At 44.5% G+C, this 26,301-nt stretch overlaps 1 protein-coding gene across 2 annotated transcripts in view; it reads right to left on the bottom strand.

The window, feature by feature from the left end:
• KIF11 (kinesin family member 11) overlaps nucleotides 1-26,301 on the bottom strand; it is a 185,904-nt gene that overhangs the window by 66,205 nt on the left and 93,398 nt on the right. For both annotated transcript variants that reach the window (XM_029609919.1, XM_029609918.1), the window contains exons 12-14: nucleotides 21,045-21,132; nucleotides 19,929-20,117; nucleotides 8,724-8,931 (exon numbers count right to left, since the gene is read on the bottom strand). In XM_029609919.1, the coding sequence (XP_029465779.1) occupies nucleotides 8,724-8,931; nucleotides 19,929-20,117; nucleotides 21,045-21,132 (485 nt within the window). The remainder of the gene's footprint in view (nucleotides 1-8,723; nucleotides 8,932-19,928; nucleotides 20,118-21,044; nucleotides 21,133-26,301) is intronic.

Genomic DNA, 26,301 nt, shown 5'->3' on the forward strand with positions numbered 1-26,301 from the left:
GCAAACCTGTAAGAAACAAGCTTCGAGAGGACATAAAAGAGAGACAGGGAAGGGCGTCTGGACTGATCCGTGGTACTACAGGAACGAAAATTAACAGGTAAGAACGAATTTTCCTTTCCCTGTACATACCTGGATCAGTCCAGACAGTGGGATGTACCAAAGCTTCCCTAAACCGGGTGGGACCGAGACAGTCCCGCTCGAAGCACTTGTCGCCCAAAGGAACCGAAAACCGGAGCGTGCACATCCAGACGGTAGTGCCGAGCAAAGGTATGCAAGGTTTGCAAGGACGTCCAAGTGGCGGCCCTGCAAATCTCCTGTGGAAAGACAGATTGACTCTCCACTCAAGAAGCAGCCTGAGAGCGAAGAGAATGAGCCTTCAGGCCCTCAGGAACCGGTTGACCTTGACAAAGATATGCCGAAGATATGGCTTCTTTCAACCACCACCAATCGTGGTCTTAGAAGTCGGTTTACCTCGGTTGGGACCACTCCAAAGGATGAAGAGGTGGTCCGAAAAGCGAAAGTCATTGGTAACCTGGAGATAGCGAAGCAGGACTCGCTTAACATCTAGATGACGGCGATCGCCCCCAGCCGTACCCGCAATCTCCTCTGGAGAAAACGCAGGAAGTTCTACCGACTGGTTGACGTGGAAAGCGGAAACAACTTTGGGCAAGAAAGAAGGAACCGTCTTGAGAGAGACCCCTGAATCAGAAAAATGCAAGAAGGGCTCCCGACAGGACAATGCCTGAATCTCGGAGATCCGCTGAGCGGACGAGAGAGACTAGAAAGACAGTTTTGAGTGTGAGGTCCTTGAGCGTAGCGTGGCGAAGGGGTTCAAACGGAGCCGCACAGAGAGCACGAAGGACCAGGTTGAGACTCCACGACGGACACGTGGCACGAGAGGGAGGGCGGAGATGTTTAACGCCCCTCAAGAACCGAATCACGTCCGGATGACCTGCTAGGGAATGACCTTCCACCCGACCCAGGAGAGAGCAGAGCGCCGAGACCTGAAGGAGAGGCCCTTGGAGAGACCCTTCTGAAGAAAAGAAAGAACCACAGAAACCGAGGTGGAGCGGGCTGGGATACCCGACTCCGCACAGACAGACTCAAAAACTTTCCAGATACGCACGTAGGCCAGGGAAGTCGACTGTTTCCGGGCCCGCAGTAAGGTGGAGATGACCTCCTCCTTATACCCTTTACGCCTCAGGCGTCTCCGTTCAAAAGCCAGGCCGCTAGACAGAAGCGATTGGCCTGGTCGAAAAATATGGGCACCTGTCGAAGGAGACAAGGTAGATGACAGAGGCGTAGGGGTCAGTCCGTCACCAGGTTGATGAGATCTGCGAACCACGGTCTTTGCGGCCACTCGGGTGCTACCAGAACCACTGGTCCCCTGTGGAGTTAGATTCTTCTGAGAACTTTTCCCACCAAGGGCCACGGGGGAAACACGTACAGGAGAACGTCTGCTGGCCAAGGCAGGGCAAGAGCATCCACGCCCTCTGAGCCGTGCTCCCTCCAGCGGCTGAAGAACCGATTGGCTTTGGAATTGCGCAGAGTTGCCATGAGGTCTAGGTGGGGGGGACCCCACCTGTCCACTATCAGGGCCATGGCCGCATCAGAGAGTTCCCACTCCCCCGGACCGAGCGAAGGTCCTCTCCAAAAAGCATTTTACCTTTGAAAGGCAACATGCCTAACCGAACTTTGGAAGACTGATCGGCCGACCAATTGCGTAGCCAGAGGAGCCTCCGGGCAGATACCGCCGAAGCTATCGCCTTCGCCTGAACACGGACCAGATCGTAGAGGGAGTCTGCCCCATAAGCGATTACGGCTTCTAGACGCTCAGCCTGCTCCGCCTCTGCCGGCGGAAGTTCTTGAGTGCAGAGTAATTGTTGAACCCACCTGAGGCCTGCCCGCAACACGAGGCTGCTGCAGCAAGTCGCCCGGACTCCGAGAGCCAAGACTTCGAAGATGCGTTTCAGGTGAGCCTCTAACTTACGATCCTGTCCTCCTTGAGAGCCATCGATCCCTCTACCGGAATCGTGGTATGCTTGGTGACCGCTGAAACATAAGAATCCACAGAGGGATACTTCAGCATTTCCAAACATTCCTCCGGGAGGGGATAGAGTTTGTCCATGGGACGCCCCGCCCGGAGAGCCCCCTCAGGGACCTCCCATTCCCGCAGAATCAGGAGCTTAAGCATGGGGTGGAAGGGAAAGGCAGTAGCCGGAGCCCTGAGCCCCCCCAGGACCGGATTCATATCCTTGGGCAGGGAGTCCATCAGGTTATCCATGGTGGGACCCTCCAAGCCCAATTCCTGCAGGACGAAGGGGATGAGGGGCTCTAATTCCTTCTTACGGAACAAACAAAGGGCTCTGGGTCTACTCCCTCCAGAGGAGGGGTATCCTCAGAATCTGGGGAAACAGCGGGGTCCGGGACCCCTGGATCCACCGGAGAGGCGGCACCCCCAGGACCACCCGCACCCTAGCCGGCCCCTGGGGCTCTGCAGCCAGGCCAGAAATCAACGGCGTGGAGAGAGGGATTTTTGGCGGGGCGGGGGGGGGGCTTTCATTCTCCTCCTGCAGGCTAGCTAAATAAGATTTATGCAGGAGGACGAATTCTGCAGAAAAAGGGATCCTGGATTTCCTGAAGGAGGGGGGCGAGGGGGGGGGTATTTCAAAAAATAAATCCGGCCCCCCAGCCTCAGGCAGCTCTGAAATCGGAGCCGCTGCAAAATCCAAAATGCCCGCTGTTCCCAGGCTTTGCAGACCCGGGAACGGCCTAGCCATGCCGGAGGAAGACGATCCCCAGGCTAGATTTGCTTGTCCTGCCGAGGAAGGGCCTTCCCCACCTGGCAGGCAAGTAGAGCAGAGGGCCCTGACGCGAAAAACGCGGGGAGGGTAGCCCACAAGAGAGGCAGGCTGCCTGCCGCGGCATAGCAGAGCTGCGATTGAAGAAAAAAAAAGTAGAAAAAAAGCTTTGATTGACAGCCTGCAGGCCCGGAGTGAAGCAGGAGGGAAACCTGCTGACTCCTGCCTGTCTGGCTGCCGGTTCAAGGCCTGCTAGGACCAGAAAAATAAAAAATACTGGTCCTACTGCTGCAAATAAGTTAGAGGTAGGGGAACACCTGTAACTTATTGAAACTTTTAAATTTTCCTTTTTTTTTTTTTTTTTTTAACCGAGCGCAGCAGCGGGTTCTAAACCCTCTCTGCAGCCAGACTGGGGGGGTGGGGGGGAAGACTAGACCCGGAGAGACTCTGTCCCCACACCTGGAAGCGTTTATGGACTCAGGCTATGCAGCGCACAAGGGGCAAAGCCCCCCTGAGTCCGGCAAGAGCTGGAAGACTGAGCCGTCTCCCTCCCAGAAAAAGGAAAAAAAAAAGTCACTAAGAACAATTTTTTTTTCTTTAAATAGGAAAGACTACAAATAAGTACTTGTTTGAGCCTAAGGAAAAGAAGAAGGAAAGGCTGACTAGCCTAAGGCAGAGAACCGAAGGGGAGCTGCTACACCTGCTGGAGACAGACGAATACTGAAGGGTTACAGAATAGGCTCTGTCCTCATATAGGATATCCTTTCAGTTTTAGTCTGTCGCCACCTGCTGGAAAGGAGGCTCAACCCACTGTCTGGACTGATCCGGGTACGTACAGGGAATGTCCCCTTTCCAGTTATTAGTTTAAATTTGATCATGTTATGATCACTGTTACCAAGTGGCCCCACCACCGTTACTTCTCTCACCAAAACCTGCTTTCCACTAAGAATTAAAATAGCTCCCTCTCTCATTGGTTCCTGGACCAATTGCTCCATAAAGCAACCATTTATTACATCCAGGAACTTTCTCTTTCTAGCAAGTCCTGATGTTACATTTACCCAGTCAATACTGGGGTAATTGAAATCTCCCATTATGATTGCACTACCAAATTGGTTTGCTCCATGATTTCTCTTAGCATTTTATTATCTGTCTGACCATTTTGTTCAGGTGGACGATAGTATACTCCTATCACTATACTCTTACCCAACACACATGTGATTTCAACCCATATAGATTCTACTGAGCATTTAGTCTCTTGTATGATCCTTATCTTGTTGGACTCTATCCCCTCCTGAACATAAAATGCCACACCCCTACCAAGTTGATCCTCCCTATCATTGCGATATAATTTGTACCCTGATATAGCACTGTCCCATTGGATATCCTCCTTCCACCAAGTCTCTGTGATGCAAATTATGTCAATCTCATCATTTGCTGCTATACAGTATAACTCTCCCATCTTACTTCTTAGACTTCTGGCATTGGCATACAGACATTTCAAAGTGTGGTTTTTGCTTGTTTTAACAACCTGCTTTTCAGTTGTTTGGGATAATTCGGAAATCATTAGCTTTGGTGATTTTTTACATATAGGCATATGGACTATGTTTGCTTTTAATGGAACCTCTCTGTTGGGATGCTCTAACTCTCCTGTTTCATTAGTATCCTTCAAGGATACATTTCTCCGAACCATGCAATGCTGAATGACTATCCACACAGGCCGCCACAAAGGCTTCCTTAATTCAACATAACAGTGAAGCTTTAGAAGCTGCTTCTCCCTTCTTGGATCCCACAAACAAAACAAAGATGATTTGTCCTTCTAAAACCGTTTATCTTTAAATAGTGAAACGGCGCCCTGCTTACATCCAAAGAATGGAGCTGCAGATGCTCTTCCTCACACCATGATCTACAGAAGAAAAACATACCATCTGATCCAGATGAAAGGATGAAATCACCTTTTGAAGGAATGATGGTACTGTATGCCACTGTATGATGGTACTGAATGCATTGTCTGACAAAATCTTGACTGCTTGACCTTGAAGAATCTGCACAAGTTGAATCAACACTAACCAGACTACTCTAGTCATCAACTGGTTGACTGGCCAACTAGCCTCGTCCACAAATCATGTCCCTTGAGACACTACCTTTCCAATGCACCTTACAACCTAGAAGGCTGACATCTGTTTTCGCATCAACCCAGGGGGTGGATTCCAGATCCACCCCTTTCCAAATTTTCTGGTATCAGCCACCACTCCAAAACCTTGCTCTTATTTATTTTAGAACAAAAAGCCTGACAGCATAATCCTCAGACCAAGGATCCCACCTGGACAGCAGAGCTCCAGTATCACTATGGAACATAACACTTAAATGTAACACCACATCGTGGGCCTTCTGGTGTCTATTAAGGAGCAGATCTACGCCTTTAATTTCTATACCCTTTATACCGTTAACTTCACTCTGCCTCCCTTCCTTTCAAAATGTGTCCCCAGACATTCCAAAGACTGCGATAGTTGCAACTTGCTCTTTACAAAGTTCATCACCCAACCTAGTTCCTGTAACAAATCGACCAACCTGGTCATAGCTGCCTCACTTTCTTGGGCCAACTTTCCTCTGATCAACCAGTTGACCAGAGAAGAATGGAACAAAATACCTTTGACACATAAAAGGCCACTACTATTTCCATGACCTAGGAAAAAGGTTCTTGGAGCCATTGTCAGACCAAAAGGGCATGCCTACAATTAAAAATGACCTCCCAGTATAGAGAAAAATGCAGATGCTTCTAATGGTTCAACCTCACTTCAGTCAAATCAAAGGACATTAGGAATTCTCCTTGTCTTATCACCAATATAACCCAACCAAGTTTTTCATTCTGAAGTGAGGAACCTTTCAAGCTTTATGTGTTTTAAATCCAAAATTGGTAAAAAGTTTCCCTCCTTTTTGGGAGTTATAAAGTAAATCAAATACCAACCCTTAATCCCAACTGGGCCAATGACACTGAACTACCATCCCTTTAATCAATGAGAGAATTGAGCATAAACTGCTTCCAAGAGGAAAGGCAAGAAAAAAAAAAAGCTATAAAAGCTTGTGAAACTGGAAGGGTCAACTCCAATGCATACCAGTTTTGAAGAACATCTAAGACCCACAGGTCTTAAGTACCCTGGACCCATCTCTGGAGGAATTCTATCATCAGACCTCCTATTTGCTGATCCAGAGACTGGGCTCCTTCAACTTATTGAAAGCTTTGGGAAGTTCCCACACATCCCTAGCACCCCCACCCCTACCCTCCTTTCTTGGAATTAGAAAAGAAGTGAAACCTTTGCCCTCTGGATGATTTTCCTGACTTGAATTTCCTTTAGTCCATAAATGGATACCTAGAGGGCAACTGCTGTGAGGAACCTTAAATTCCCAAAGCCTTGGCCATTTTCTCCAGGTCCTCTCAGAGTAGAAGCTTACCTTTGAAGGGAAGCTTGGTCAGCTGGAACTTGGAAATTGAGTCTGCGGACCAGTTCTGAAGCCACAACAAATGCCTGGTGGCTATAATTGAAGCCATGCTCCTGGCCAAAGTTCAAACCAAATCAAAGAATTCATCCACCATTAAAGGCTGTACATGGTTCCATTTGCATTGCTTCTTCCAAGATGGAACAATTGTTATCCTACATTCACTGAGACAGACACAAGGCAGTCCTGGCCACAAAACAGCTATATGCCAACACCTGCAGAGACATACTAATAGCTTCAATGGCTTGCTTAAGCACTGCCTATTTTCTATACTGAGCACCTCAGAGCCACATCACCATCCACAGGAACCATGTTCCTTTTCCTCACAGAAAAACACTGCATCCAGCTTATATCCCTTTATATTAACCATTCTCCTTATGTATCCACTCACCCTCCCCCCTCCCCTTACTTTGTCTCGTCTACCCCCATCCCTCCCTCCCCTTATTTATTTTACTTTTCTAGTTAATTACTATGTTACTGCGTTTATTTTACACACTGTTCTTTGTAAAGGCTCTGCCTATATATCCTTTGGTTGTAAGTTATCTGTAAACCGGCACGATGTGCAAACGGTTGCCGGTATATAAAACAAAAATAAATAAATAAATAAATATCTCCTGAGAGGCTAACTATTAGAGCTTGCCCCCACCCCTTTGAAACTGGCTTCTGGGGAATCCCATTCCAAGTCAATTAGATCCTTGACTAACCTTTGTGAGGGAAAACCCTTTGCAAGACTCTGCATATTGATCATAAGATCATCTGCAGATTTGGAACTTTCTTCTAACTTAACCTCAAAATATTCAATACATGCAGGGACAAGTAAATTGAGGATAACTCTTTCCTGTAAAACGTCCACCTTGGGGGATACTCCCTTGCTGCTTCTATCCCTCAAACCTTTTAGGTCCAAGGATGAACCTTCAGAATGCAAGCAGTTAATTCCTCAATCTCCTTCCCCTTTCAACCTCCTATTAGAGACCCCAAGGTTCCCCCAGGATCCAGATTATTCAGGAGAAGAAACTGAAGCAGCACTCCACCCCATACAGAATGCCTGGTGCAGACATCTCAAAAACCCAGATGCTGAAGAGAAGGCAGAACATGGCATAAATGGTGCTGCATCTTTAAAAAGCAGCCTCCAAAGGGTATCCAGAAGAAATGGATACTGACTTCTACCTATGGGCTACAAAAATTGAGGACCTAGCTCAAAATCCTTTTCCATGCATTCACAATGGCTGCCTTATTCAATAAGGCACTCACCTTATTAGTGGGAACTGGCTGCTCTCCTGACCCTGCCAATGTGGTCCCCCAAGTGCAGAGAAATTTGTCCTGAGAGCCAGCTTCCCTTCTGCCTGTGTAAATGCAGCAAAGAGAACCTCCTCCCCCCCCATCTGCCTGCAGGTTTTGTACTGCAATAGAGCTTAGGTTTGTTTTTTTTCCTGCACTCCTCTAGAGCAAATAATCATTACTCAATCTGCCCCAGACAAAGGATCAAACAGCTTCACTTGCCCTGAAAAACTGCAGAGGCACTTGCTGATTCACCTATCAGCAAACAAAAAACCTTCTGCTGTGAATTTAAGAAACTTTAACAAACTAAGGCAGAGGAAACAGGTACTTGGGATTTCTTTTATACTCCTTTTGGGTAGAGGAGATTCAGCCAAAAAAAATAGAAAGGAGGAAGGAGGAAAAGGCAGAGTCACAGATGAAAATCTGGAGCCCACAACCAAAACCCCTGGAAGTCCCCTAGTACTCTTAGACTATGTTCAACTGAAGGAGTGAGCACAAGGCTTTCATTTTAGGAGCTGCCTTCAATCCAAATCCTCCCCACCTTTCTTTTCAGCCTAACTAGGCCTCAGGCAGGCTTCCCGTGCCTTGGCTATCACCTGTTAGAAATTAATACTGGCAGGCTCGAGGTCAGCATGGTAGCCTATACAGGGGGATGTCAGCAAACCTGTTCTCTGCCTCCATTTGCTCGGAGGCAGAATTTTATTTATTTTATTTAAAATCTTTTCTATACCGTCATTAAGCTAGTTGCTGTCACAATGGTTCACAATAAGGCACATAATTTCAAACTTAAATGTGTTGAGTTATATTAACTAAACAGGTGCCATCAAATACTGTAACAGTTTCATATTAAATATTATTTAGTGGTTGTGATAAGTCATGTCTACTTTAAGTATATCAGCTATAAGATAAATTAACACTTAAGTCTGGTCCTCTGTTGTTGCAATCTAATAGAGGTAAAGTAAAATAAAATATACACACACATACACCTAGTCTGGCTGAAGAGAAATTTATTTTTTAAGAATTCTACCAAGTTACAAACATTTACCATCCCTATCCTACCCTGAAAACTTCTCCTTGGTTTTACCACCAACAGTGACCCTGATCACTTGACAGCCACCTTTTCATTATAATATAATAGGTAATCCTTACCAACAGATGTGGTGTAGAAATCTAGCATTCCTCGCTGTTTCAGATTGTACTCAACAACGGTATCTTGTAATTTGTTGAATATTTTATTCATCTGCTCTGCAAAGGTCACCTGAACATCCACGTTGTATTTATCAACTGCCTGTTTCCTATCCAGCTTTTCATGAAGACCAGACACATCTCTTGTAGTTTCTACCACTGTGCCAAGCAACTGAAAGCAGGAGAAAAAAAAAATCAACTTACTTGAATTTGGAAACTTATAAAGGATCTGCTTTACCAATAACACATATGGGGATACAGAACACCTAATGAATGGTTCTGACAACTCTGAAAACTTATCTTCTGTGTATATTGTTTCTAGTACTCAAACACAGCATTTCTCAAGTGTACATGCCTCGTTAACTTTGTTTATAAGTTCTTTTGCATATTTAACCCTAACTTGAATGCAAAAAGTTGTAATTCTGCTCGTTGACTCTCCTCCTTTGTATTTCGCATATTACCCAGTTAGCCCTTCCCTTGTTCATTGTAATTTCCTTTCTCAGTTACTTGTAAACCGACATGATGTGTCCTACGAATGCCGGTATAAAAAAGTGTTAAATAATAATAATAAAAATAATTAAATCAGGGCTTCCCAAACCTGTTCTGGATACCCCACAGCCAGTCAGGTTATCTATAATGAATGCTGCATGAGAAATTTTTATATTATGGAGACTCGATATAGGCAAAATTATTTTATGCATATTCATTGTGGTATCCTAAAAACCTCAACTGGCTTTGGGGGTCCCAAGACAGGTTTGGAAAGCCCTGAATTAAATGCAAGGGAGCAAATGTAGCTTTCTGGCATGCACCTGACAGCCTTGCAAGGCTGAATCTGACCCATTGGGCACAAAAACACTCGCCGAGGGCCCAATTTTATTCCTCTTTACAACTATGTAACATGTATCTGGTATACAAGAACAGGTACACAAATTGATTGCCCAACTCAGGATCTTCAAGGGCTGAAACCACAATAGAAGGAAATATATATTTTAAAAAATTGTATATAATTCATCCTTACATAAATAGTTAAACCTGAAATTCACCATGGAATGTAGACATCCTGTTTTAAACCAGTTAAACCAGAGTTGCTTACCTGTAAGAGGTTCTCTGAGAACAGCAGGATATCAGTCCTCACACATGGACGACAATCATCGGGTGGAGCCCAGCACAGAAAACTTATTTCAAAGTTTCTAGAACTTTGAAAGAGACTCATTGAGCATGCTCATGTATACAGTATACCACAAGTCTACACAGGGTCCGTTCAGTCCTATATCAGAGTTCAAGAGAACAAAATTATAAAAAAGAAAAACACATGCTGTGGAAACCCAACTCTGTGGGGTGCTGGGCAGGTTTCGTGAGGACAGACATCCTGCTGCCCTCAGAGAACCCCTGTTACTAGTAAGCAACTCTGCTTTCTCAGAAGACAAGCAGGACGCCCAAGATGTATTCCCGCCTGGGTATAAGAAGGAAATACATAAGAACATAAGAAAATGCCATACTGGGTCAGACCAAGGGTCCATCAAGCCCAGCATCCTGTTTCCAACAGTGGCCAATCCAGGCCACAAGAACTTGGCAAGTACCCAAAAACTAAGTCTATTCCATGTAACCATTGCTAATGGCAGTGGCTATTCTCTAAGTGAACTTAATAGCAGGTAATGGACTTCTCCTCCAAGAACTTATCCAATCCTTTTTTAAACACAGCTATACTAACTGCACTAACCACATCCTCTGGCAACAAATTCCAGAGTTTAATTGTGCGTTGAGTAAAAAAGAACTTTCTCCGATTAGTTTTAAATGTGCCCCATGCTAACTTCATGGAGTGCCCCCTAGTCTTTCTACTATCCGAAAGAGTAAATAACCGATTCACATCTACCCGTTCTAGACCTCTCATGATTTTAAACACCTCTATCATATCCCCCCTCAGTCGTCTCTTCTCCAAGCTGAAAAGTCCTAACCTCTTTAGTCTTTCCTCATAGGGGAGCTGTTCCATTCCCCTTATCATTTTGGTAGCCCTTCTCTGTACCTTCTCCATCGCAATTATATCTTTTTTGAGATGCGGCGACCAGAATTGTACACAGTATTCAAGGTGCGGTCTCACCATGGAGCGATACAGAGGCATTATGACATTTTCCGTTTATTCACCATTCCTTTTCTAATAATTCCCAACATTCTGTTTGCTTTTTTGACTGCCGCAGCACACTGCATCGACGATTTCAATGTGTTATTCACTATGACACCTAGATCTCTTTCTTGGGTTGTAGCACCTAATATGGAACCCAACATTGTGTAATTATAGCATGGGTTATTTTTTCCCTATATGCATCACCTTGCACTTATCCACATTAAATTTAATCTGCCATTTGGATGCCCAATTTTCCAGTCTCACAAGGTCTTCCTGCAATTTATCACAATCTGCTTGTGATTTAACTACTCTGAACAATTTTGTGTCATCTGCAAATTTGATTATCTCACTCGTCGTATTTCTTTCCAGATCATTTATAAATATATTGAAAAGTAAGGGTCCCAATAGAGATCCCTGAGGCACTCCACTGTCCACTCCCTTCCACTGAGAAAATTGTCCATTTAATCCTACTCTCTGTTTCCTGTCTTTTAGCCAGTTTGCAATCCACGAAAGGACATCGCCACCTATCCCATGACTTTTTACTTTTTCTAGAAGCCTCTCATGAGGAACTTTGTCAAACGCCTTCTGAAAATCCAAGTATACTATATCTACCGGTTCACCTTTATCCACGTTTATTAACTCCTTCAAAAAAGTGAAGCAGATTTGTGAGGCAAGACTTGCCCTGGGTAAAGCCATGCTGACTTTGTTCCATTAAACCATGTCTTTCTATATGTTCTGTGATTTTGATGTTTAGAACACTTTCCACTATTTTTCCTGGCACTGAAGTCAGGCTAACTGGTCTGTAGTTTCCCGTTGCGCCCCTGGAGCCCTTTTTAAATATTGGGGTTACATCTGCTATCCTCCAGTCTTCAGGTACAATGGATGATTTTAATGATAAGTTACAAATTTTTACTAATAGGTCTGAAATTTCATTTTTTAGTTCCTTCAGAACTCTGGGGTGTATACCATCTGGTCCAGGTGATTTACTACTCTTCAGTTTGTCAATCAGGCCTACCACATCTTCTAGGTTCACCTGAATCATTACCCATGAAAACCTTCTCCATTACGGGTACTTCCCCAACATCCTCTTCAATAAACACTGAAGCAAAGAAATCATTTAATTTTTCCGCGATGGCCTTATCTTCTCTAAGTGCCCCTTTAACCCCTCGATCGTCTAACGGTCCAACTGACTCCCTCACAGGCTTTCTGCTTCGGATATATTTAAAAAAGTTTTTACTGTGAGTTTTTGCCTCTACAGCCAACTTATTTTCAAATTCTCTCTTAGCCTGTCTTATCAATGTCTTACATTTAACTTGCCAATGTTTATGCTTTATCCTATTTTCTTCTGTTGGATCCTTCTTCCAATTTTTGAATGAAGATCTTTTGGCTAAAATAGCTTCTTTCACCTCCCCTTTTAACCATGCCGGTAATCGTTTTGCCTTCTTTCCACCTTTCTTAATGTGTGGAATACATCTGGACTGTTTTTCTAGAATGGTATTTTTTATTTTTTTTTAACAATGATCACGCCTCTTGGACATTTTTTACTTTTGTAGCTGCTCCTTTCAGTTTTTTTCTAACAATTTTTCTCATTTTATCAAAGTTTCCCTTTTGAAAGTTTAGCACGAGAGCCTTGGATTTGCACACTGTTCCTTTTCCAGTCATTAAATCAAATTTGATCATATTATGATCACTATTGCCAAGGGGCCCCACCACAGTTACCTCTCTCACCAAGTCCTGTGCTCCACTGAGAATTAGATCTAAAATTGCTCCCTCTCTCGTCGGTTCCTGAACCAATTGTTCCATAAAGCTATCATTTATTCCATCCAGGAACGTTATCTCTCTAGCGTGACCCGATGATACATTTACCCAGGCTATATTGGGGTAATTGAAGTCTCCCATTATTACTGCACTACCAATTTGGTTAGCTTCCCTAATTTCTCTTAGCATTTTACTGTCCATCTCACCATCTTGACCAGGTGGATGGTAGTATACCCCTATCACTGTAGTCTTCCCTGACACACAAGGGATTTCTACCCATAAAGATTCAATTTTGTATTTAGTCTCATGCAGGATGTTTATCCTGTTGGACTCTATGCCATCCCGGACAAAGCGCCACGTCTCCTCCCAAGTGCTCCTCTCTGTCATTGTCTGATATCCAATTAGAAAGCATGTTTAGCAATGGAGATACCCAACTTATTCCTATCAAAAGCAACAAAAAGTTGTGCGGACTGTCTATGGGCATCTGTCTGCTCCAGATAGAAGGCTAAGGCTCTTTTGCAGTCCAAACTGTGCAGGGCTTGTTCACCTTGGTGCAAATAGGGCTGGGAAAGAATGTTGGCAGGATGATGGACTGGTTAAGATAGAATTCCTTAGGCAGGAACTTAGGGTGCATATGCACGATTACCCTGTCATGAAAAAAAACTTAGTGTAAGGTGGATAAGTCACTAAGGCCTGGAGTTCGCTGATCCTGCACGCTGAAGTGACCGCCACCAACAATATGACCTTCCAGGTCAGGTACTTCAGGTCACAGGAACGCAGTGGCTCAAAAGGAGCTTTCATCAGCTAAGCTAACACCACGTTGAGGTCACAAGACAGAGGGAGGCCTTAGGGGAGGTTTTAATTGAAGCAGAACCCGCATAAAGCGTACCACCTGTACCATGGTGGCATGCACCAATTGTACTGAGATGAACTTTAACAGAATTGGTTTTCAAGCCAGCCCCTGATAGGTGTAGAATGTAGTCAAGCAGTTTTTGCATGGGGCAGGAGAACTGATCTAAGGCCTTCTGCTCACCCCACAGAAAACCTCCTCCACTTCAGTCTGTAGGACTTTCTAGTGGAAGGTTTTCTGGAAGCTACCAGGACCAAAGACATTCCTCAAAGATCAAGCAGCTGCAGGATCAACCTCTCAACATCCAGGCTGTGAGAGACAGGGTCTGAAGGTTGGGGTGCCGCAGCCTGCCCTGATCTTGCGTGAGGAGGTCTGGGGAAGTCCCTTGACTGATCAGTTTCCAGATGGACAGCTCCCGAAGGAGTGGAAACCAAAACTGTCTCTGCCAATGAGGGGCTAGGAGGATCATAGTTCCTTGGTCCTTGTGAAGTTTCAAAAAGTCTTCGTAAGTAGAGAAATCGGAGGATACGCATACAGAAGACCCATGCCCCAATGTTGGGCAAAGGCATCTGAGGCTGGTTTGCCATCCGACTTGTACAGTGAACAGAAATGAGTCACCTTCCTGTTGCAGGGGGACGCGAACAAGTACAACTCCAGACTCTCTCAGAGGCAAAAGATCCAGTTCGCTACCCCCTGGATCCAGAGACCACTCGTGGGGTCTGAGGGCACGACAGTCTGTCCGTTATCACATTCTCCATTCCAGCTAGATACATGGCCTTGAGTACCATTCCGTGGGACAGGGCCCAGGACCAAATATGGACTGCTTCCCGACACAGGAGGTACAATCCTGTGCCTCCCTGCTTGTTGACTTATCACATGGCAACTTGGTTGTCTGCCTGTATCAGGTCAATCTTGCTGGATGGCCAGTCTCTGAAAGCCCATAGTGCATACCTGATCGCCTAGAGTTCTAGAAGGTTGATTTGACACCATGCTTCCTAGGTGGGCCATAAGCCCTGGGTGTGGAGCCCCTCTACATGAGCTCCCCACCCCAAGGTGGATGCATCCGTGGTTAGGACAATTTAGGTAGGGGGATTTTGGAAAGATATTCCCAAATTCAAGAGAGCCTGCCACAATGACAAAGATTCCTGGAAAGGCAGAGAGACTCTGATATGATCCCGGAGGTTGTGTGGCCCGGTGTCACTGCGACCTCTGGGTCCACTGGGCTCTGCACATGTGTAGATATGCCAAGGGAGTGACATAGATGGGTGTGGCCATGTGGCCCAACAGCCTCAACATGTGCCAAGCTGAAACCTGACTGTTGAATCACCGCTGCTATGGATGCCAAGGTAACTGCCCTGGATCGCAGCAGGAAGGGTCCAGCGTCTCTGGTACAAGTGACTGGCTTATACTCCCTATGATCCAGTCAAAATCCCGTCCTAGGATTTGGCTGGGGAGCCAGCTGGGGCTTGAGACTGATCTATTGCCTGGGACAGTCCTGTGAGCTTACCCTCTGTGAACAGGAACGAGGGGGCCAGAGGATAGTACTTCCTCTGGCAGTAGAAAGACTTCCTCTGATCCTGCCTCATGGACTTCCTGGCTGAGGAGGGCGAGTTTGAAGTGCTGGCGGAGAGCTGTCTGAGCATCTCATGGTGATCCCTCAATTGGGCCACTGTGTCCCTCACCTTATCTCCAAAGAGAATCTCTCCTGTGCATGGCAAGTCAGTAGGACTTTCCTGTACCTCCAGTTGGAGATCAGAGACCCACAGGCTTACCATTCTGCGGGTGCTGTTTCCCACTGCAGAGACTCTTGCTGCTGTCTTGAAAACATTGTAGGTAGGAAGAACCTTGTATTTTCCACACTCCAGGCCCTGATGCATGAGTGATAAGAGGGGATCTTGCTGCTGTTGAGGCAGTTGCTCAGCCACCTCTTGCACCTGCTTCCAGAGGTTGTGAGAGTATTGGCTTATGTAGAGCTGGTAAGAGGCAATGCGGGAAATAAGCATGGCCCCTTGGAACACTTTCCTCCCAAGAATATCCATCGCTCTATGTAACTTATCATTAAAATCATCCATTGTACCTGAAGACTGGAAGATAGCAAATGTAACCCCAATATTTAAAAAGGGCTCTAGGGGTGATCCGGGAAACTACAGACCGGTTAGCCTGACTTCAGTGCCAGGAAAAATAGTGGAAAGTGTTCTAAGCATCAAAATCACAGAACATATAGAAAGACATGGTTTAATGGAACAAACTCAGCATGGCTTTACCCAGGGCAAGTCTTGCCTCACAAATCTGCTTCACTTTTTTGAAGGAGTTAATAAACATGTGGATAAAGGTGAACCGGTAGATATAGTATACTTGGATTTTCAGAAGGCGTTTGACAAAGTTCCTCATGAGAGGCTTCTAGGAAAAGTAAAAAGTCATGGGATAGGTGGCGATGTCCTTTTGTGGATTGCAAACTGGCTAAAAGACAGGAAACAGAGAGTAGGATTAAATCGACAATTTTCTCAGTGGAAGGGAGTGGACAGTGGAGTGCCTCAGGGATCTGTATTGGGACCCTTACTTTTCAATATATTTATAAATGATCTGGAAAGAAATACGACGAGTGAGATACTCAAATTTGCAGATGACACAAAATTGTTCAGAGTAGTTAAATCACAAGCAGATTGTGATAAATTGCAGGAAGACCTTGTGAGACTGGAAAATTGGGCATCCAAATGGCAGATGAAATTTAAATGTGGATAAGTGCAAGGTGATGCATATAGGGAAAGATAACCCATGCTATAATTACACAATGTTGGGTTCCATATTAGGTGCTACAACCCAAGAAAGATCTAGGTATCATAGTGGATAACACATTGAAATCGGTTCAGTGTGCTGCGGCTGTCAAAAAAGCAAACAGAATGTTGGGAATTATTAGAAAAGGAATGGTGAATAAAACGGAAAATGTCATAATGCCTCTGTATTGCTCCATGGTGAGACCGCACCTTGAATACTGTGTACAATTCTGGTCGCCGCATCTGAAAAAAAGATATAATTGCGATGGAGAAGGTACAGAGAAGGGCTACCAAAATGATAAGGGGAATGGAACAGCTTCCCTATGAGGAAAGACTAAAGAGGTTAGGACTTTTCAGCTTGGAGAAGAGACAACTGAGGGGGGATATGATAGAGATGTTTAAAATCATGAGAGGTCTAGAACGGGTAGATGTGAATCGGTTATTTACTCTTTCGGATAGTAGAAAGACTAGGGGGCACTCCATGAAGTTAGCATGGGGCACATTTAAAACTAATCGGAGAAAGTTCTTTTTTTACTCAACGCACAATTAAACTTTGGAATTTGTTGCCAGAGGATGTGGTTAGTGCAGTTAGTATAGCGGTGTTTAAAAAAGGATTGGATAAGTTCCTGGAGGAGAAGTCCATTACCTGCTATTAAGTTCACTTAGAGAATAGCCACTGCCATTAGCAATGGTAACATAGAATAGACTTAGTTTTTGGGTACTTGCCAGGTTCTTATGGCCTGGATTGGCCACTGTTGGAAGCAGGATGGTGGGCTTGATGGACCCTTGGTCTGACCCAGTATGGCATTTTCTTATGTTTCTTACTGAGGGCACAGACGGAAACCGGACAAGGCCATGACGAATGAAACAAAAGGGGAAAAATGAAAGACTGTGATGGCAGGAAGTCGACCCTGGCAGGCACCAAGGCATCACTGCTATGGGAGGGGGAACAGAAGTGAAGAGACTTACCGAACTGCCAAAAAACCTAATTGAGAAAACTAGAGGGAACAGAGAGACCCGCAATCCGTAAATTTACACAAAAACTCTGAACAAGACAGTGAAAAGGCTTTTGGTTTTTTTTAAAAGCAATTTCCAAGAAGAAAACCCACAAGCTCACTCTCCCACAAGGTGAAAGCTCCACTGGGGGGAGGGGGGACCTCACGTAGATTAGGGCATGCTTAGTCAAAGTTCCAAAAACTTTGACAAACATTTTCAGTGCCGGGCTCCATCCAATGCCACACATGTGAGGCCTACCAACCTGCTTATCCTACGAGAATAAAGAGTGCATGGCCTCAGTCTCCCCCAATCCACAACAATCTCAAGGTGACTAGAAATCAAATGATCCCAGGTATGGCTAGAACAGGAGATTTTTAAATCCTTAGTTTTAATTATTGGGTAGTATTTGATGTGTCTGCCATTTTGAAATATTTTATTTGGTGTTTTGGGAAATATAAACTTTTTAAAATTGATGTTCATCAGGTGTTTGATATTTATTCTTATTAGCATGGTTTTAGTATTATGAAAGATGTTTTATATCTCTTGACTATTACTTGATGTTTTGTGAGGAAGGTTTCTGTTTTTCTACTGTTGCAGTGCATAATACAGTTGGGCTTGTGGTTTCCAGTTCAGTTTTTGTTGGCACGTTTCTTTTTATACTTTATAGTCTGTTTTTGATGAGGGTTTATCTGTATTTTAAAAGTCTAGTTCTTGTGCAACTAACTCTTGCTGTGAAAATCAGAGTACTTATTGGCATTTATAGCATTAAGGTCATCTCTTCATTTCTATTAACAAAATGTTTGCTCTTTATTAATTTCACTTGCATACAAAAAATGGTTTTGAATGTTCTTACAGAAAATATTTTTTCATACACATTATTGTAACTGCTGATAGTAGATTAGGTGATTATTTTAAGGAATGGGCAATCAATGTTCCCTCTAAGGAATGGGTTGCTGTGAGCATATAAATTGATGAGCTTTTTGCAAAGAAAGTCGTGCTCACAGGGTACTTAACCAAAAATATTTGCTCACTTGCAAACCGTTTTACACACAGCAACCCAATCCTCAGAGGGAACAATGGTGACGACCCCAGAGTAGATGTAATGCCCACTACATGACCTGATGCAACCAGAGTCACTCTGGCTGTCACGCGCTAAATAATGATGATATGATGTATGCTCTATCCATTGCCAGAAATGTTCTTTCCTGCAGAGTTTATCCTTGCTCTAATGGATCTCTGAGCAGATGCTAGATTTGGCTTCTCAAAATTGATCAGAAAACCCAAATTTTGTAGAAGATAGTCTTGCTTAGGGAAAGCAATGCTTATTCTGGAGAGCTCTCTGTAGTTAGCCAGTTGTCCAGGTAAGAGAAAACTTAAATCCCCTGGTGACACAGGCATTTGATGAATCCCTACTATTGCAGGCATTTGACAAAGACAATCTGAGCTGCCCACAAGGCAAAAGGGAGTACCACGTATTGATAATGAGGAGAATCCAACTTGAAGTGAAAGTAGTGCCAACAGGAAAGATAGATGAGTATATGAATCCTTCAGCTTGAGTGTGTACATCCATTCACGCTTTTGGATGTAAGGGAGAATCGTGCTGAGGGAATTCATTTTAAAATCATCTTGAAGTAGATGTTTGTTCAAGGGCCTCAATCCTTCTGATTTCTTGGGGATGAGGAAATATTGGGAGTAGAAATCCTGTCTATGCCGTGGCAGAGACTGGTTCTATTTTTTGTTGAACTGATTGTATTTCCCGGCAAAGCTGTGTCAAATGAGACTGATGTGGATCAAGAGTTAAGCAGCATGAAGGGATGGCAGACAGGAGAAATGCAAACAACATCCAGACTCCATGATTTGGAGAACCTTTATCATCTGGCACACTGCCCAGAAAATTGGAAGGAGCAGGCCTTGTGTCTGTGCACCCAACCCCCGCCACCCTGAACAAACTCCCAATAAAGGAAAGATCTCCCACAGCTGCAGAGGAACAGCTCTTAGAGCCTAAGCATGTGGCAAACTCCTGTGTTAGAGGCAGTCCTGCGTTCAACCCCACCCGCAGCACATGCTATGCCTGCCCATAGCCACCCAAAACACAATCTCAAACAGCCGTAAGAAATGCCAGGAGCTTAAGGAAAAGTTGTTTGGGTTTTTTTTTTTTAATATCTAGAAGCTCAAAAAACAATCACCCAACCACTGACCTCCAGCAGACCAATGCTTTCCTAAGACAACAATGCAGGCACATCATGCCTAAAGATTCTTTCCTGTCAGGAGGGAGAGGCGTGGAGAATTCCAGAGTGGTGAAAGAAGAGGGAACCCAACTCCTCTGGTTGTCAAACCCCCACTGAACAGGACCAAGCTAATAGGGGACTACAGGACCGAAGCTAACAAGTCAACAGCCGCTCTATGAGCTCCAATCTCCAGTAAAAGACCAGCTACAGGCTTTACGACCCTACCATTTGCTAGAGACAGAATACTGAGCTGCTGCAGGCTTACAGTGCCTTATATAGGCAGACATCAGCAAACGTGGATCTGTGCCTCCATCTGCTGATATGGGGCATAAAACCCATCCATGCTGGACTGATCTGGTGGGACAAAAAGGAAGTACACAAAGGAATGTTAAGACAGTTTCAGCAGGACCATAACAACCCAGCTATTCTGAACCAAACTACCTTGTTAGCTGTGGTATGAAGTTTCCTCTCGTTGGTTTCCAGTGTAGCCACTACATATTCTTCCTGTGCAAGTTGCAGCCTTGAGTCCTGCAAATCATTGTGAGTCCTCTCAAGCTCCCTCTCAGTATTCTGCAGTACAGATGAGCAGTCATCAAGTTCCTTTTTACTTTCAGTGAACAACTCTGTGACCTTTAAATAAATAAATAAATAAATAAAAAAGTCAAATTAGTTCTCATGACATACAATTTCCAACTAAGGAATTAGCCAGGTAAATTCCCCAGGCTGAAAATAGTCCTCTCAGTTGCTAAATATTGGCACTGAATTCTATAAGGCAGCTAAGATTTAGCTGCAGGGAAAAGGGACAGAGCTAAAAGAGGGAAAGTATGTCCAGGGATTTCATTTTGAAATTCCCATGCACATTATATAGTATGTACTTTGCACCTGCTTTTATAGCAATTAAAGTCCATAGGTACTTTGGTACATAGTCCCCAAAGTTCAAAGACTTCAAAAGAGAATGTCAGAACTTTCAGGATTTATAAATTGCCTCCTATAAGAGAACATGCCTTGCTCTCAAACAACATGTAGTTTTAGGTTAACCTATTTAAGTTCAGTTCAATATTTAGACCACAGCTAGATAGCTCTGCTTCCTGCAATATTTCCATTTAAAGAAGGTCTGAAGGCTCTAATCCCAACACATTCAAGCTCAGCCTTTTTCCTCCTATTTGAGGCAGGAGAGAGAGAATTCAGTGAAAAAAAATAGTTTTATCACCAGCATTAGCTTCACACTTGCTGTTCCTGGGAGTGCAATGGGAGAAACTGTCAAGCAAATGCCACAATCCGATTGTTTGACTGGCCATCAAACAAGGCAGGCCAATTTCTACCACTTCGTTAACAAGTTACAGGAATCCAGGACTGAAATTGCTGCAGATGACATCCACCATGATACCATGTATAAAACCTGAAGTCAGGAGGAGAGAAAGGCAAGAAGGGGATTGGGAGGAAGAATGGCAGATCTCAATTCAGTGTACAACTCCATCTGGATCTCTAGGTACTCCACTTTTGAGGAAGCATTAGTCCATCACCAGTTGGGTAGCTTTATTCCATGTCTCCACTTACTCTTTTTAGTTCATCCTCCATGGCAGAAATTCTCTCTGTATAGTCTGCAATTTGTTCCTCCTGAGAAGCCAGTTTTCCATACATCAAACTAAACAAACATAATAAAATGACATCACAAATAGGAAACTATGGAATTCAGTTTCAGACTATACGAAAGTAATACAAAAGTTATCCAGATTCAATTACTTTTCTAGACGCCAGTGATTCAGAGGTTGCTGGGTAAGTCAATAGCAACATTAACATTCACTTATGAAGTTTACACACACTCACTGAAAATTAAAGTTATTTTTCTAAAGAAAATCTAAGGTTAGTACTTTCAGATACTATGTGAAGCAGGTTCAGCAGACACAGACAAAGAATGAGTTGGAGGGAAAAAAAGAAATCACCTATTTGAATGCATACAGCAATCACAAAAGCATTCATACATTTAAAATGCTTGAAACTAAGCAAAAGGGAAAACAGGATTAAAAATCTAGCATCACTTCTACAAATCCATGAATCTAACATGGAATAATAAAAGCACAGACCATAGCAGTTGTTAAAGCTCCCCCACCCCTCATGTTTTCAGCAAGGATTTGAAATTGGGTATATGGCTCCCCTGCTAGCAGATGGAGACAGAGACAGGTTTCAAAGCTGACATCCCCTTACTCACCCCTACAGTGACCTCAGCCCTTCAGTATTCTCTTCAAAAGCTATTGTGGACATACTATTGAAAAACTTGATTAAAATTTGATTAAAAACCGATAACTATCTTTCTCAACCAAACTCTAAATGCCAGCAAGATTATAGATGCCCTGATCTAGGGGATGGGCGACAGCTTACCCATAACCTTTTGGAATCTATATTCATTAGGCAGAAGATTGCTTGGCACTGTTCTTGGGCAGCCGTGGGTGGGATGCTGAGACCATCTGACTACACTAAGGAAAACAAAATCAGGTAAGTAATTTCTCCATTTCCTAGCGTATAGCCAGATGGACTCAGGATCAGTGGGATGTACAAAAGCTACTCCCAATTGGGGCGGGAGGCTGCGTCCTCTCGGGCCTGAACATCCAGTCGATAGAGCCTGGAGAAAGTGTGCAAGGAGGACCACGTCGCCACTCGGTAGATGTCAACGGGAGGCAGCAGTCTAGCTTCCACCCAGGATGCTGCCTGAGTCCTAGTGGAATGAGCTTTAAACTGAAAGGGTAATGGCTTTCCTGCCTCTACATAGACTCCCATGACCACCTCCTTGATCAGCAAGCTATGGTAGCCTGCGATGCTGGCTCGCACTGTCTCCTTCCAACGTGAAGCACAAGCAAGCAGTCCTTCATGCGCACCGGCTCTGAAACTTCCAGATACTGCACCAAAAGTCTACTGATGTTTATATGGCGGAGGAGGCGGTATTCTTCAGTGTCCTTATCTAAGGAAGGCAGCAAAACGGACTGATTCAAATGAAACTCCGAGACTACCTTGGGCAAGAAGGATGAATGGTATGAAGTAACTCCTGGAGGAACTGTTACCGACACAACAATGCCTGTAGTTCAGAGATGCAACGAGCCGAGAATATACCAGGAACACCGTTTTCAGGGTTAATAAGCACAAAGACAGACTGCAGCGGCCAAAAGGAGGGCCTTGCCAAAAACTCCAAAACCAGATTAAGATTCCACAAGGAACCAGCCACCATAGGGGTGGTCGGAGGCATTTTATCCCTTTCAAAAAAACAGGTCATGTCCGGAGTAATTAATTCTTAAGTGAAGATGGGAATATAATTTAGTTGAAAGCAATTTAGAGAAATTATGTTTTTAAATACTATTTAAGTAACTACTTTTTATTGAAGGTGACACTGACACTGTGAACCTGGTATACAGACAGTGCCAAATTCTCCCGCAGTCCCTGAAGCAGGCACACAGTGCCGAAACATGGCCAATGTCGGACGGGCAGCTCCGTACCCATGAATATCAACAGAGGCGGCGACCTTGATAAGTATTAAATAAAAACTTAAGTGGGTCGGACAAGCAGCCAGGGAGAAGGGATTTAAAGGAAAAAGTAAAAAAATAAAAAAGTGAATGTTTTCAGAAATAATAAAAGAATAATAGACGGGGTGAACAAAAAAGGATAACTGCAAATCAGTTATCCTTATACGAAACCCCCGTACAAATACCACTGGACAAGGTTTCCCTAGCAACAGAGAACAGTTGGAGAATTAATTGCATCAGTAGCAGGGGATCTTCTTGGTGTTTGGGTAGTTGCCAGGTTCTTGTGGCCTGGTTTGGTCTCTGTTGGAAACAGGATGCTGGGCTTGATGGACCCTGGGTCTGACCCAGCATGGCAATAACAGATTCACATTTACCCGTTCTAGACCTTTCATGATTTTAAACACCTCTATCATATATCCCCCCCCCCCCCCCCTGCTGTCTCTTCTCCAAGCTGAACAGTCCTAAACTCTTTAGCCTTTCCTTATAGGAGAGTTGTTCCATCCCCTTTGATCATTTTGGTCGCCCTTCTCTGTACCGTCTGTATCACAACTATATCTTTTTTGAGATGCGGCGATCAGAATCACACACAATATTCAAGGTGCAGTCTCACCATGGAGCAATACAGACACATGACGACATTTTCCGTTTTATTCACCATTCTCTAATTCCCAATATTCTATTTGCTTTTTTGACTGCCGCAGCACACTGAACCGACGATTTCAATGTGTTATCCACTATGATGCCTAGATCTCTTTTTTGGGTGGTAGCTCCTAATATGGAACCTAACATTGTGTAACTATAGCATGGGTTATTTTTCCCTTTATGCATCACCTTGCACTTGTCCACATTAAATTTCATCTGCCATTTGGATGCCCAATTTTCCAGTCTCACAAGGTCTTCCTGAAATTTTATCACAATCTGCTTGTGATTTAACTACTCTGAACAATTTTGTATCTGCAAATTTGATTACCTCACTTGAATTCCTTTCCAGATTATTTATAAATATATTGAAAAGCACAGGTCCCAGTACAAATCCCTGAGGCACTCTGACCACTCCCCTCCACTGAGAAAATTGTCCATTTAATACTACTTTTCTTCCCTGTCTTTTAGCCAGTTTGAAATCCACGAAAGGACATCGCTACCTATCCCAAGACTTTTTACTTTTCCTAGAAACCTCTCATGAGGAACTTTGTCAAATGCCTTCTGAAAATCCAAATACACTGCCGCTACAACCACCATAATCTTGGAAAATGTTCTGGGGCCATGGCAAGGATGAAGGGCAGCGTCCAGAACTGATGACGACGGCCCAGTACCGCAAAGTGTAGGAAACGCTGATGTTCTTGCCAGATTGGAATATGAAGGTAGGCCTCGGAGAGGTCCAGGGAGGTTACGAACTCTCTGTTGTACGGCCATTATCACGGAATGCAGAGTTTCCATGCAGAAATGAATTACTTGTGTCTGTTGACATTCGCAAGGCCCAGGATGGGGCGAAAAGAACCCTCCTTCTTGGGTACAAGAAAATAGATGGAATAACGCCCCATATTTTCCTGGGGCGCAGGTACTGAAATTATAGCCCTCAATTTGAGGAGCCTTATCAAGGTAGATGCCACTGCCTGCTTCTTGTGCTGGCAATGGCAAGGAGACATCATGAACATGTCCTGAGGAGTGCTGCAAAACTCCAGTGTGTATCCTTCTCATATGAACTCCAGTATCCATTTGTCCGATGTGATCTCGACCCACCACTAGTAGAAGAGGGATAGTGGACCCCCTATTTCCTCGTTCTGTAGATGGGTCGGCAAAACTTCACTGGGTATTTCAGGCTAAACCTGTCCCTCTCTTGGGCTGTCTGCTCTGAAAGAACTGAGACCTCCAAGGATAGAGACTTCTGAAATGTCTAGGCCGAAAGCATTGGATGCCCCTGGATTGACCCCTCATAGGTGAGGGGCACTGTAACTGCTTTCTCTTATCTTCCGGTAGCTGGGGCACTGGAGATTCACCCCACTTACTGGCCAGCTTTTTCAATTTGCTTCCGAAGAGGAGTGATCACTTAAAGGGCATTTTTATGAAGTTTGCCTTAGAGGTCACGTCTGCTGACCAATTTCGCAGCCATAGCTGTCTTCTGGCTGTTATCATTGAAGCCACTCCTCTGGCCGAGTGGCAGACTAGGTCAGAGCCCACATCAGCTAAAAAGGTTGGGGCAGGCTCCATAGCTTCTCTGGAATATGCCCTGAGTCATCCACCTCTCTAGAGAACAGCAAGCATGACTGAGCCACCAGGGAACAACAGGAAGCAATCTGTAAGGTCACTGCTGTCGCATCAAAGGCTTGCTTAAGGATGGACTCCATCTGCCTATCATGCACATCCTTTAAGACCACTCCTCCCTCCACTGGGAGAGTTGTTCACTTAGAGGCGGGAGACCAGCACATTCACATTAGGGAAATGCAAATGTTCTCTTGCTGCCAGATCCAGTGGGCATAGATCTTTTAACGCTCGTCCACCTTTAAAACTTGCTTCTGGGGCATCCCATGCCAGGCCAATCAACTCCTTAATGGCTTCCAGTACTGGAAAGTAGCAAGAGGCTTTCCGAAGAAAAATGAGAAAGGGATTCTTCTTTGGTTCCTTCGCCACAGGAACTCCCAGCATCTTCAGGGTCTGAGAAACCAAGACCAGCAATTCGTCTCTATGGAAAAACAGTAACATGGCCCAATAAGGTTCTAAATCAGGGGGAATTTCCCCCATCTTCCAAGGAATCTGTATCCTACTCTTCATCTGTGCCATCTGGGTCCCTGCCAGGGACATCCTTAGTAAGGCAAGGCATGTCTCAAGGTCTGCCGATAGGACTGGAAGAGGGCAGGCTTACCAGCTGAGGTTTCGTCTGGACATGTGCAAGTGAGGTAAGCAAACTACGTCTGTATGAAGGCTTGAAGACCTTGAGAAATAAATTCCACCCAAGAGAAGGCAGCCGGACCCATACCTAGCCCAGGAGGGATCCGGTTAGGTAAATTTCCCTCTCCCATAAATGACCCAGGCCCAGAGGTACTCAGATCCAGGGTACTTCCAGTTAAGGCTGTAGCTGACCCATTCTCAAAATGGGAGGAGATGGGCTTAGCAAAGTCCTGGGAGGCCAACTCTCCCCAGGCTTCCTCACAGTGCCGACAAAGGAAGAATCCAGGTCAAACCGTGCAGCCCTAATACGACAAGCAGCGCAAAGAGAAAGGCATGTGATAAACACTGTGGATCCCTAAAAGGCTAGAGAATGGGAATAAATAAAAAAAAGCTTAACCTGCACAGAGTAGCAGTTA

Source organism: Rhinatrema bivittatum, chromosome 7 (genome assembly GCF_901001135.1).
Source record: "Rhinatrema bivittatum chromosome 7, aRhiBiv1.1, whole genome shotgun sequence".
NCBI lineage: Eukaryota > Metazoa > Chordata > Amphibia > Gymnophiona > Rhinatrematidae > Rhinatrema > Rhinatrema bivittatum.